Here is a 12,480-nt window from a genome sequence, read left to right as displayed (position 1 = left end):
GTTTAATTATCAGGTGAAATAAGCCGGGGTTCCTAATCTACACGAGATCTCCTCCAGGCAGTGAGTGGAGTGTGCGCGGTGGTGGCAGAACCTACATAACCCCGTCGTAAGTCTTCTTTAAAGTAAGTTATCCGATACAGCATCAAGTACCTGTGTGATCAAGTATACCTGGGGTGTTTTAGGTATGCCCCCCCCCACACCGTAATAACTAGGATTATGCCCCTAATGATGCTGTGGTGTTTTAGGTATGCCTCCCCACCGCAAAGACTAGGATTATGCCCCAAGTGATGCTGTGACGACCTTAGAGTTCTTAGGTATGCTCCACAACGTAAATACCAGGATGATGCCCCTAGTGATGCAGTGAGGTGTTTTAGGTATGCCCTCTCACCGTAAATACCAGAATGATGATGCCCCTAGAGTGATGTCTATCCGGGTTGCATTGGTAGTAACATGAGGTAATCTCGAGTCATGTATGGGTGTCGCCACAAGTCGATTTTTTTGTAGCTGTCGATTCTCCTTCTCTTATTCTTCCTCACTCCCGCCTGCCCCTTTCTCTCCCCCAGCAGGCACGCAGCCACCACCCGCCTCCGCCTCCTGCAGTCGATATGTACGAGGTAGGGTCATGAGGTTCGTCTCCCACCCGCCCGTCCGCCCACACACACCACCACCCTCAGGAAGGACCTACAGTAATGGTAGAACAGGAGTATTATGAAGGTAGAGAGGAGGGCTGGGTAGTTCTGTACTTCACGACAGGAGGAAGGCTGGGTAGTTCTGTACTTCACGACGGGAGGAGGGCTGGGTAGTTCTGTACTTCACGACGGGAGGAGGGCTGGGTAGTTCTGTACTTCACGACGGGAGGAGGGCTGGGTAGTTCTGTACTTCACGACGGGAGGAAGGCTGGGTAGTTCTGTACTTCACGACAGGAGGAGGGCTGGGTAGTTCTGTACTTCTGGGTAGTTCTGTACTTCACGACAGGAGGAGGGCTGGGTAGTTCTGTACTTCACGACAGGAGGAGGGCTGGGTAGTTCTGTACTTCACGACGGGAGGCGGAAGAGGAGGGCTGCTTATAGCTCTGCACTTTACTACTATAGAAGCACCAGCCGAAACTTACAAGGAGGAAATCCTTACCTTCAGGAGAGCAAGTTAGCCTCTCTCTAGGGACTCCTGTCTGCCCTGAGTGGGTCGGCGCAGGCCCTGGCCGGGTCAACCTCGCCAACACATCTTTAACCTGTGCATCTGGAGGTAGAGTTCACACGCGCTCCCTACCACACCACCAACACGCTTGCTTGCCAACCAGACCCTACCAACCAGGTCCCACCAACCCTCCACACAAATACAACACGAAAACCTGACAAACTATACCTGACAGGAACCACAATATGCCACGTAATATGTACACCAGAATAAAAACTGGCTGCCAAGCTCTTTCAATAAACCGTTAATTATTATTATATACACCAACCAACTTCACATAACGACTCCAGTGCAGGATGTGTGAACCTGTGATGGTATGGTGAAGGACTAAATGTAAGTATGGTGGAGGTGGTATTTGAGAATGGTGGAGGAATCGAGATGGAGGGTGAGGAAGGGGGTGGGAGGAGAGGGGAGGGGTAGTAGCTTGGGGGAAATGACACCTGAGTCATAAGAGTCCCCCCCCCCCTCCCCAAACACACACCAGGGTCAGGCGAGGAACAACAGGAGAGACCAGACCAGACCAAGCTCAACCAAGGTTATGGTGTAGTGATGTGGTGAGACTGGAGAACAGGAGGAGCAGCAGGTTTCCCAAGAGCTGTAGAGGCAGGTTAGGAGAGTCCCCCAGCAGACTACCTTCGCCTACACTACAATCACCTACCTCCTACATTACCACCTCCCCCCTCCCCCACCTTCTCTCTCAAAACAATACATCCTGGACTCTTAGTATTGCGTGACACTGCCTTTGTTTAGGATACGTCTCTACTTAACTTAACCTAACCTAACCTCCTCCTGTGTGTCCTCCTGTAGGTATCCTTCACGTCAACAGTAGTCGTGTCTGCTGTGTGACATGAAATCCACTGTGAAGAGTGTGTGTGTGTGTTAAGTGGTTATCCAGCAGTAGGCGTGGGGGTTAATGTATGAAAGTGGACATGAGTGGACCAGGGCGTGGGTGGACCAGGGCGCGGTGTGTGAGGGTCAAGATACTAGGTGGTAGCAGAACCTGAGTGGTCCACCTTCACCCTGACTGACTGACTGGCTTGCTAGCTGGCTGGCTGACTGGCTGGCCTCCTTCACCACCTCCACCACCACATCCTCCAGTCATTAATAAGGTCAACACAACGACCCAAACCTCTGATTACACTTCCCGACACTGATGTAGAGAGGAGGCGTGCTGGGGAGGAGACAGGCGGGAAGGTGTGCTGGGGAGGAGACAGGTGGGAAGGTGTGGGGAAGAAACGATGCCCTACACACCATAAATAAATAACCACAAACAAACAAACAAACAAAAATGCTTCACCAATGACTTTTGTGGTCTAATCAGATACGAGCAGCGACCAACACACATCCGCTATCGCAATAACCTTTAAAATAAGCCAGGCGGATATTGTGATTTATTTTTTTTATACAGCTGAACAAAGTAAATTTTTTTCCTGTGCTAAAATAGGAGTCCCTGCTTAATAATCCATTCCTGTTCGGTAGTTTATTTCCACTTTCGCTAAAATAACCGATCAAAATCACTAAGAGGCAGTAGTAGATATTGTGTAAGACTCAATAACCAAAAAAAAAAGTGGTAAGCGGGTATAAACACAACAAATAATAAATAAATAAATAAATAAATAAGTAAATAAAAAAATAAAAAAAATTATATATATATATACTATACCATCTTACTGTTGTACCCCCCCACCACCACCTCACCTCATCTCCATACCTCACCTCACATCACCACCTCACCTCATCTCCATACCTCACTTCACTGATACACAATAACTAACATTGAAATTTACATAGAATAAAAATTAACATGTTACTCATCAAAGGTAATTCGTGCTATATCTTGGCCAGGACTACAGGTCAAGCCGGCGAGCCAGCCTTACGAGTGCTTTTAACATCAAGTGGGGGAGGAAGCCGATAGTGATGTGAGGAGCCGGAGGTGAGGTAACGAGCCGGTGGTGAGGTGAGGTAACGAGTTTCAGGAGTTAGCCTAAATAACTAAACTAAGTATAATTAATTTAAAGTAAAGTAAACAAATATAATTTAACTCAAAAGAAAAAAACAATTCGCACTCAACTACACACACACAGAGAGAGAGAGAGAGAGAGAGAGAGAGAGAATGGCCGGTGGGTGTATCTTATTATAATGTGAAGGAAGCGACCGTTTTATTCAGATTTACTCGCAGGCACCACAGTATAGATTATATAGGAAGCGCCCTCTGTAACGTGTTTAAAGGTGAGGGAGGCGCCCCTTACACCTGCCAGTATTAATGGTGGTGGTGGTGCTCCTGTAAACATCGCCTTCCTCTCTATGGTATTACATCAACCGTGTTTTTATCACCATTGGTCGACAACACTCTACCACCACCACCAATAATCCGCTTCACCGCCGCCGTTCATCATCCACAACAGGCTCTACCAGATTTAAGTGAAACATCCGGTGAATCACAAGAACTGGAACGCAAGACTGGTAATGTGTTGGAAGGAGGGAAAAATGTATCGAACACTCTTTACAACTAAGCACCCTCCCCCTCCCCCCGGCACTGCATTCGATCGCCTTCACAACTATCAAATTAGGTTACCCATTCCCAGCTGGTGGTGTTCCTAGGCTGCCCGGGGAAGAGAGAGAGATGAGAGATCCTTAACATAACATGAGAGAAGCGTTGTTGTATACTCGTGACACAATTCCCTAGCTGGAGGAGTGAGTATATACTGTACTGAGATGATCAAATACAACTTAATCTGACACATGAGGGAACTGGTTTTAAGAAATGACTGCTCACTACTACCACCACCACTACAACCGGTGCTGAGAACAATATCAAGATGGCAAGATACAGCAGGTGACATGTACCGAATATATATATCTTATGTCTCATACTACTACTACTACTACTACACTTTCCTCACCTGGCACACAGTAAGAGGCATCTTTGGCACCCTGCCCCACTTTAAATACTTGGCATATTTCACAGCTGCCCCAACATGAGCCCGGCTACATTTGTTCCTACCCATGTTTACATTCACGTCACAATCAATTACCTGCAGAGACAACGCCTTAACACGGTCCAAATTTGTGCTCCATCAACAACAAGTTTATTCTAACCTAACTAAGCTTTCTAATGTACTGGCCTCATAAATTGTGTCTTACTCAGCATAGTTACAAAGGCGACGGACAACACGAGGACATTGACAAAGTTCTGAAGGTTGGCTGTGTGCGTGTGTGAGCGTGTGTGTGCGTGTGTGAGCGTGTGTGTGTGCGTGTGTGTGTGCGTGTGTGTGTGTGTGTGCGTGCGTGTGTGTGTGCTAAGCAGTGGTGACCTCGTCCTCCCTCACTCAAGTCTCCACCTCCCGGTCCACACCTACAGTAGTTCTCGTCACACCACACTATTGGATGATGACATAACACCCTTATCAGCATGAAGCAAGAGCGACCAGCGTATCGCCTTATCGCAGCTATCACCCTCTCTGCTTCACCACCCGCAGCGCCAAAGATAAGAGAGAGAGACTCAGGGTGAAAGGGAGAGAGTAGGAACAAGCAGGAAGTTGCCCAAGCAGGAGAGAGCGATTGGGGGGGACTGTGTAGACTTGTGTAGCCTTCACCAGCTTCACACACACACACACACACACACACACACACACACTACATTCTCATAAACACTTGCATCTCCACAGCAAGTTACTCCAAGTATATAAAACATGCTGGGAAAATCGAGGAAACTCCAAGGCAAACAGATCAACAAGATTATACGTGTTCTTCCCCCATAGCGTGAGCAAGAAACATCCACGACCTCACTGAAGCTGTGTGAGGGGGGGCTCCCCCTCACACACACACACTGTGATGAAACAAAATTTTAATGCAATACTTCCCCCTCCAATGAGCATCTTTTATTTATTTTTATTTTCAGTGGCTCTAAAATACGTCTTCACCTCACACCAACACCTCACCCCCAACCTTCACTATCATCAAGTCTCCACACCGCCAACCTAACCAACACTACACTGAAACGTTTACAAAACTCATCACACAAAACAAACATAAAACAAAAACATAAAATAATGATACTGAATTTAACTGCATTTTTGTGGGGGGGTCAAGTAAAACGACATTCTAAATTGCATACAGTGAAGTGAAGTCGAAGCGGAAATGTGTGTGTGTGTGTGTGTGTGTGTGTGTGTGTGTGGATGATGGAGTAATTAAGGCGGGAAGGACCCATCACGAGAATGCTTTTTGTCTCACCACCATTTCCGGTTATTAAGTGATCCCCCCCCAATCCCCTTCCTACCGGCGATATCCTTCTCCTCTGATTCTACTCTCTCTCTCTCTCATTCCAAAAGCCTCTCACTCTTCTTAACACAGCCTCACTCCTCTTACACAGCCTCTCACTCTTCTTAACACAGCCTCACTCCTCTTACACAGCCTCTCACTCTTCTTAACACAGCCTCACTCCTCTTACACAGCCTCACTACTAACACAGCCTCACTCTTCTTAACACAGCCTCACTCCTCTTACACAGCCTCTCACTCTTCTTAACACAGCCTCACTCTTCTTAACACAGCCTCACTCCTCTTACACAGCCCCCCACGCTTCTTAACACAGCCTCACTCCTCTTACACAGCCTCTCACTCTTCTTAACACAGCCTCACTCCTCTTACACAGCCTCTCACTCTTTAACACAGCCTCACTCCTCTTACAGCTTCTTCACTCACTCTTAACACAGCCTCACTCTTCTGCCTCACTCCTCTTACAGCCTCTCACTCTTCTTAACACAGCCTCATTCCTCTTCAGCCTCTCCTCTTCTTAACACAGCCTCACTCCTCTTACACAGCCCCCCACTCTTCTTAACACAGCCTCACTCCTCTTACACAGCCTCTCACTCTTCTTAACACAACCTCACTCCTCTTACACAGCCTCTCACTCTTCTTAACACAGCCTCATTCCTCTTACACAAGGTTAGAAATAGTCGTGTGTTGATGAGGTTACTTAAAACAGTGAGTCGTTATTGCCCTCCCTCTTCCCCACAGACTGGTCCAACAGGGTCACCGTGACGAGTTGTATTAAGTTTCACCACTGTCTGTCAACAGGCATTGCTACGTCGCGGGTGGTTCTTTCGTGTTTATGTTGCATTTGCCTGTAACGCAAGGCTTTGGACCACACACACACACACATATATATAAACAGACAGACAACCAGACATACGCACGCACGCACACACACAAAAACAAAACACACACACGTACGTACAACCAGCACCACCACGAGCAACTCTATACCGCCACCACAACACCAGTATCTCCACAACACCACAACACCAGTACAGCCACCTTCGTTACAGCGAGTCCTCATAGAAGCACACAAACAACAAACAAGACTATCTACCAGGTGATTTGCATTGTTGACGTGACCTACAAATCCCCCAATCCCCACACACACACACACACCTGGCCATTATTATTATTTTGCATTTACATATAAACGCGCAGGTGATCTTGGGGGGCGACCGATTCATGTAGGTCACGTCAACAATACCGTATATATATTATAATGATATACAGGTGACACTAGTATTAAAGGACACTGAACGCTAACAATGTCTACCTGGATTCACCTGTCCCTCTCTCTCTCTCTCTCTCTGAACAACTCCCCCCATGTGTTTTGTCTGGCTATTTTGTCTAATTATTTTACATAAGAGGGTATCTACTAGGAGTCCACACACACACACACACACACACAGAGTAAAGCAAGAGTTATCTACTGTATTATATATGTCATTGGAGGGAACATGTGTACCCAGGGACGTGATCATTAGTACTGCGGCAGCCACTACTCAGCCCCGCCTGCCTAGCCTACTACGTGCTCTTCCTCCTCCCCCTCCCCCATCCCATAAAGCTGTTACGGTCGGCCACGTATAACGTTAACTGGACCTTTTTAACACTAACAAACATTACACCACACCTTCACTCTCCTAGCTGCTCTTGCTGTGCCTAAACTATTACTACCAGCCTATAACATTACTATTCCTCTTACACATCTATACTTCCGTGATTGAGAAAAAACTATTAAAACTTTCTCATTGGCTACAAAGTTTTATGACGTATGGATGTAAACAGTTTCCAAAAAAATCAGAGAAAAAAAAAACAAATAAATAAAACCACTTCACAGTTCTCGATTTACATGTAGAAAAAATTACTCTATTCCCAAGGAGTTAAAAAAAATAAAAGTGAATTTATGAGGTATAACAGATAACGTAACGGTGGAGCTTGGTGTTGAAGAACGAGGGGTTTGGGGGGTCACACACACACACACACACACACACACACACACACACACACACACACACACAGAACGGCACTTTTCGGGTGAGTCAGATAATTGCATCACGCTTTGAGATACCTGGCTAGCTAAGGATAATACAGCCCTTTAAATAATATAGAGATACTTGTGTTTAGCATAAGGCGAAGCGAGGGCAGTGTGTGTGTGTGTGTGTGTGTGTGACCTGGGCGGAGTAAGAAAGGTAGGAAATGGAGGGGAAAGGCTGGATAGAAGTGAAGAGTGAGTGGTAAGGAGCGTGTGAGACAGAGGTAGGTTAAGTAGGTAGGTGAGTACCAGCGTGGGACCATCAGTAGGCCAGGGTGAGCATCTCTCTCTCTCTCTCTCCTAAGGCACAGGGGTTACATAGGTGCTATTGTTAATATATAGGACAGGAAGACCGAAACGGGAAGTGAATGCAGAAAGCCCAGCGTATAACACACACACACACACACACACACACACACACACACACACACACACACACACACACATACTGAAAACAATGATAAATCTTAATAACTCATTGATGAGAGAGAGAGAGAGAGAGACGAAGAAAAAAATACAACAAAACAAAAATCAATAAAAAGGTGATAAACACACGCTTATAAACACCTGTAAAATAATAATAATAAAATAAGAGGCAGAGGAGAAAATATATAGAGATTGGTAAAGACATTAAACGACTCGATGGTTAGTTAATTACTGTGAAACACACTACAGTATTCATACTTTCATGATTAATAATAAATGTTTTACTGTCTGTCTGAGTATGTATGTATGTACGTAGGCATGTATGTATATATGTATTTATGTATGTGTGTATGTACAGTACTGGTATGTATGTCTGTATATATGTATGTATGTACAGTACTGGTATGTATGTATGTATGTATGTATGTATGTATGTATGTGTATGTACAGTACTGGTATGTATGTATGTATGTATTTATGATTGAGTATGTACACAATTATGCAGCAGAACACCTGAAGGCAGTAATCTAGGAGTGAGTGGTGGTAGTTGCAGCCTTATGGTTAAAGCAACTACCGCCAGCTGCACACACTTAGGGCGTCAGAGCACAGGGCATTATACAAGACAGCGGACTGGAGGACATCAAAAGGAAGCAATTAAGGAAGGGGACAGGTGTGGTGTGTGGTGTGGTGTGGTTGTGGTGGACGGGTGTGATGTGGTGGACGGATGTGATGTGAGATGTGGTTGTGGTGTGGAGGTGTGGTTGTGGTGTAGTGTGGACTGTGGTGAGGTGTAATGTGGTGTGGTTGACTGATGGGGTAGTGTGGTGTGGCAGACGGGGCGAGGTGGTGGTGCTGCTTTAAGTATGAATGGTGGCCACTAGTGCAGTATTACCTACGTTCACGCACATCAGTCACGGCAGTTAACCCCGCTGGCCAGGCGCACACACCCAGGCGCACACACACACGCCCCCTCACCACGAGATATAACAACTGCTGAGTGAGGAAGAGCAGATAAAGTAAGGTTGGACGCTGCGAACAGAAGGCAGAGAAGTATAACAAATAATAAAAGGTGGATGAATATATAAAACAGGCGGAGGACAATATAGAGAGAGGAGGTATGTGGTCACACCTTACATGCGCCACCTTGAGGCTCACAGGGTAAACAACAGTGACTTACCCATGGCGGGTTGTACCAAGGCTTGTGGAAGCGTGCGGGTCCGTGTTGGAGGTGGATCTTGTGAGAATGTGGGCGTGGCTCTGGCATAGTGGGCGGTGTGGGCGTGGGGCCTGGGGGACCCCGAGCGGCGGCCAGCATCAGCGCTCACAGCACACCACCACACCTGGTAAGACTAGCTTGCAAAAAAGCGGCCAGCTGGCACGTGGCAGGTGGTGCGGCGACGACACACACCGCCTCGCAAGGCACGACTGCGTGTGCTCCACCAGACACTGTCTGTCGCGGCTAACACACCCTGACAAGCCCTCGCTTTCTTGGCTTGTTCCCCGCAACTCAATAATAGGATGCCAACGTTGATCCTGCCACCATCACACACTCGGTCACGGACACAGTAGAGTAACTAACAGTTTCCACTCGTCTTGTTAACACTTCACAACGCACACCAACACACATCACATATTATTGTTTTATGTTACCAATGACTTTTGATAGATGCTCACAATGCACTTAACACTAAATATCACAGTAAAAGTGGAGTTTCTGATTCAACTCATCGCCTGGAAGAGAAATAATTAATAGAGAGTTAAATGGTAAGTGAGGGAGGGCGCTGTAGTGAACACACGTCCATTACCTTAATAAGTGTATAATCCGTGTAGGGAGCACACCAGCCTTAACCATCACCCCCCCCCCCTCACAGCCGACACCCAACACGGTCTATAGAATGATCTAGATGTATACCCGACACATCATCATCTCACTCCCCGCCACGCCCAGGAAATAAGATTCTACATTCTTTCACCCGGATGACTGTTTCCCGGTGTCATTTTTGGGGTACAGGTACATAGTGTTTATTCACCGAGGATAACGAAGAGGTAAAAAAAAAAAAAACAGGCCATGACAATATTCTCCACAATTTGACAAAGGAGTTCTTGTATGTCTCTCAAACCTAACCCGAACCCATCCCACCCCAACCTAACCTAACCAACCAAACCCAACTCAAACTTAACCAAACAAATGAATATGCCTTTCCATCTTTCCCCCTTGAGGCACCACTTTACACAACGCTATTCCAGGAAGACGCATACACTCCTACACAAAAAGGGTGGGTTGTGGGGGGGGGGGACTGAAGACGAAGAAAAAAAAAGTGTTGCATTGAAATTTTGGGTGCGACCAGCGGATGACTGAGACGAGAGGTGGTGGTGACCGGGAAAATGCGACGCAACCCCCCCCATCCGTAACCCTCTCCCCTCCCGCAATAACAATCCAGTCAACCTGAATCTGAAGAGAATTAGTCTCTCTCATAGTCTTGATTTGCATTGTCTTTTCATTCCAATTTTGTTATAGATAAAGCAGACAGGTTTACCTTGAGGTCTATAATGAATTAATACCTGACCTTCAAACGCCCTTTTTTTTCACCTCCTTTACTTCCAAGTCTATAATATGACCTTTCTAACAACCCTTTATGACGTAACGAAAAAGATCAATGTGCGTGTATGTGTGTGTGTGTGTGATAAACGATAAAACCAGAGCGAGTAGCAACAACAACAATCATTCATAATTTTGGTGTTCTAACTTCAAGATCTTTTTCTCTCCTCAACACTGCACATTTCCGCCCCACTGGAGTAGTCAAATTACATACAGTGTGAAAGCCATTGTGAAAGTTGAACACACAGTATCAAAAAGAGGTGTTGACGCGGGTGCAGCTGTTGCGTGTAGCGGTGTGGGCGGCGTCGGGGAGGGCTGATCACCTCAACACTGAGCCTGCCACAGAGTTGAACGTCCTCCCTCCCTCCCCGGCCATCACCATCGTCATCCTCCACACAGTGAGTCATCGTAACACTACCCCTCCCCTCCCTACCACCACCCTCACCGACGACTCTCATCCACCGCAACCCACCATCACCGCTGAGAGCCACACACCGTAACCACCCACGATACAGACCTTGCCTCCCCACTCCTCCAAGTCACCGCCAGCCACCCTCTACGATCCCATGCAATATACACCGTGTCAAGCTGCTACCCACCGACCAACCTGCCGTCACAACACACACACCAGATAACCTTGCAAGGAATCATTGAATTGTACAAGTATTTCCCTTTCAGTAACAATGTAAACTTGCCCCCCCCCCCCAAAAAAAAAGGGGGGAGAATAAGGGCATAATCTTATCAGTACCAAAGACCTATAGCATTACGGTAAGGGGAGTTGGGTTCAGGAAGGGAGGCGATTCTGAACTTGAACCACAGCGAGACGACCAACGACCCGGCAGACGAGGTTATGACTCACACACACGAACACGCTACAACTTGTTTCGCCACTTCACAACAATGACCAGCCCGGAGCCTCTGCACGGGGTCGCCCTTCTTACATCACAACACCTGGTGAGGGCGGGGCAGGAAGGAGGCGAAAAAGAGGACTGAAAGCATGCACGTCTTTTTCGAAAGCGAGGAGGTGAGACAATAATACCTGGGTGGGGAGGTGGATGAATTGGGGTGGGGGTGGGGTGGATGGGGACTCAGAGTTGAAAATTGGCGACAACGGGAGAAAGAGGCGTGGAAAGAGAGAGGAGAGAGGTGAAGCGTGAGTTGGTGGCGTAGTCTTATTGTGCGTGGAATAGGCAATAGCGTGAAACAGACAGACCAGGTGACCAAGAGTGAGCAGGACTCCCAGGTGGACCAACTAGCCGTTATAACAACACCAGGTGCAACCACATCACCTAACCACACACACACACACACACACAACACACCCTCGCCCCATCACCGTCAGCCACACCTCAGCACCTCCTCCAAACATTACCCTCACCCTAATATCACTTAATCCCCCAATAAGCCCATCCTCCCTCCCCGCCTCACCCCACGACACTAGACGATAGGTCGCCAGAAACACCAAGCTGTGTTTTACATCCATTCTGGTGTTAAAAGGTGGGGAAACATTAATCATCTTCCAGTAGACACCATGTTTTAAGGTTAAAGTTATTCCCTACTCAATGGGGTGGTGAGCGGAGGGGTGTGGGTTCGAACCATGGAACAAAAGGTGAAGATCCATTCCAGTATGAGAACCACTCTGCCACCGTACAAGGGAGGAGGAGGGGGGGGGGGTCACACCAAGTCGTCATCACATGAGACGGCAACACGACTACGTCCAGATGGTGCACGACCTCCCTCCCCTCCTCCTCCTCTTTAGTAGTTAATGAGGATACGCCAGCCTTAACGTAACTTCCTCACTGGTGCCCTTCTGCCTGCCTCCCTCCTCCCCCTCCTTCCTTCTCTCCCTCCACCTGGATACGTGATTGCCCAGTGGCCCCTCACTCATGACCATTAATCAATCACGCCCT

The 12,480-nt window shown here is 47.3% G+C and overlaps 1 protein-coding gene across 18 annotated transcripts in view; it reads right to left on the bottom strand.

The window, feature by feature from the left end:
• LOC121879993 (serine/threonine-protein kinase MARK2-like) overlaps window positions 1-12,480 on the bottom strand; it is a 148,111-nt gene that overhangs the window by 82,132 nt on the left and 53,499 nt on the right. For 13 of the 18 annotated variants that reach the window (XM_042386880.1, XM_042386887.1, XM_042386869.1 and 10 more), the window contains exon 2: window positions 9,149-9,702. The exons of the other annotated variants lie outside the window; for them this stretch is intronic. In XM_042386880.1, the coding sequence (XP_042242814.1) occupies window positions 9,149-9,286 (138 nt within the window). In that variant the 5' untranslated portion in view covers window positions 9,287-9,702. The remainder of the gene's footprint in view (window positions 1-9,148; window positions 9,703-12,480) is intronic. 18 annotated transcript variants of the gene reach the window in all.

The sequence above is a fragment of the Homarus americanus genome, unplaced genomic scaffold, assembly GCF_018991925.1.
Source record: "Homarus americanus isolate GMGI-L3 unplaced genomic scaffold, GMGI_Hamer_2.0 scaffold30108, whole genome shotgun sequence".
NCBI lineage: Eukaryota > Metazoa > Arthropoda > Malacostraca > Decapoda > Nephropidae > Homarus > Homarus americanus.
This window is presented reverse-complemented; position numbering and strand designations above follow the sequence as displayed.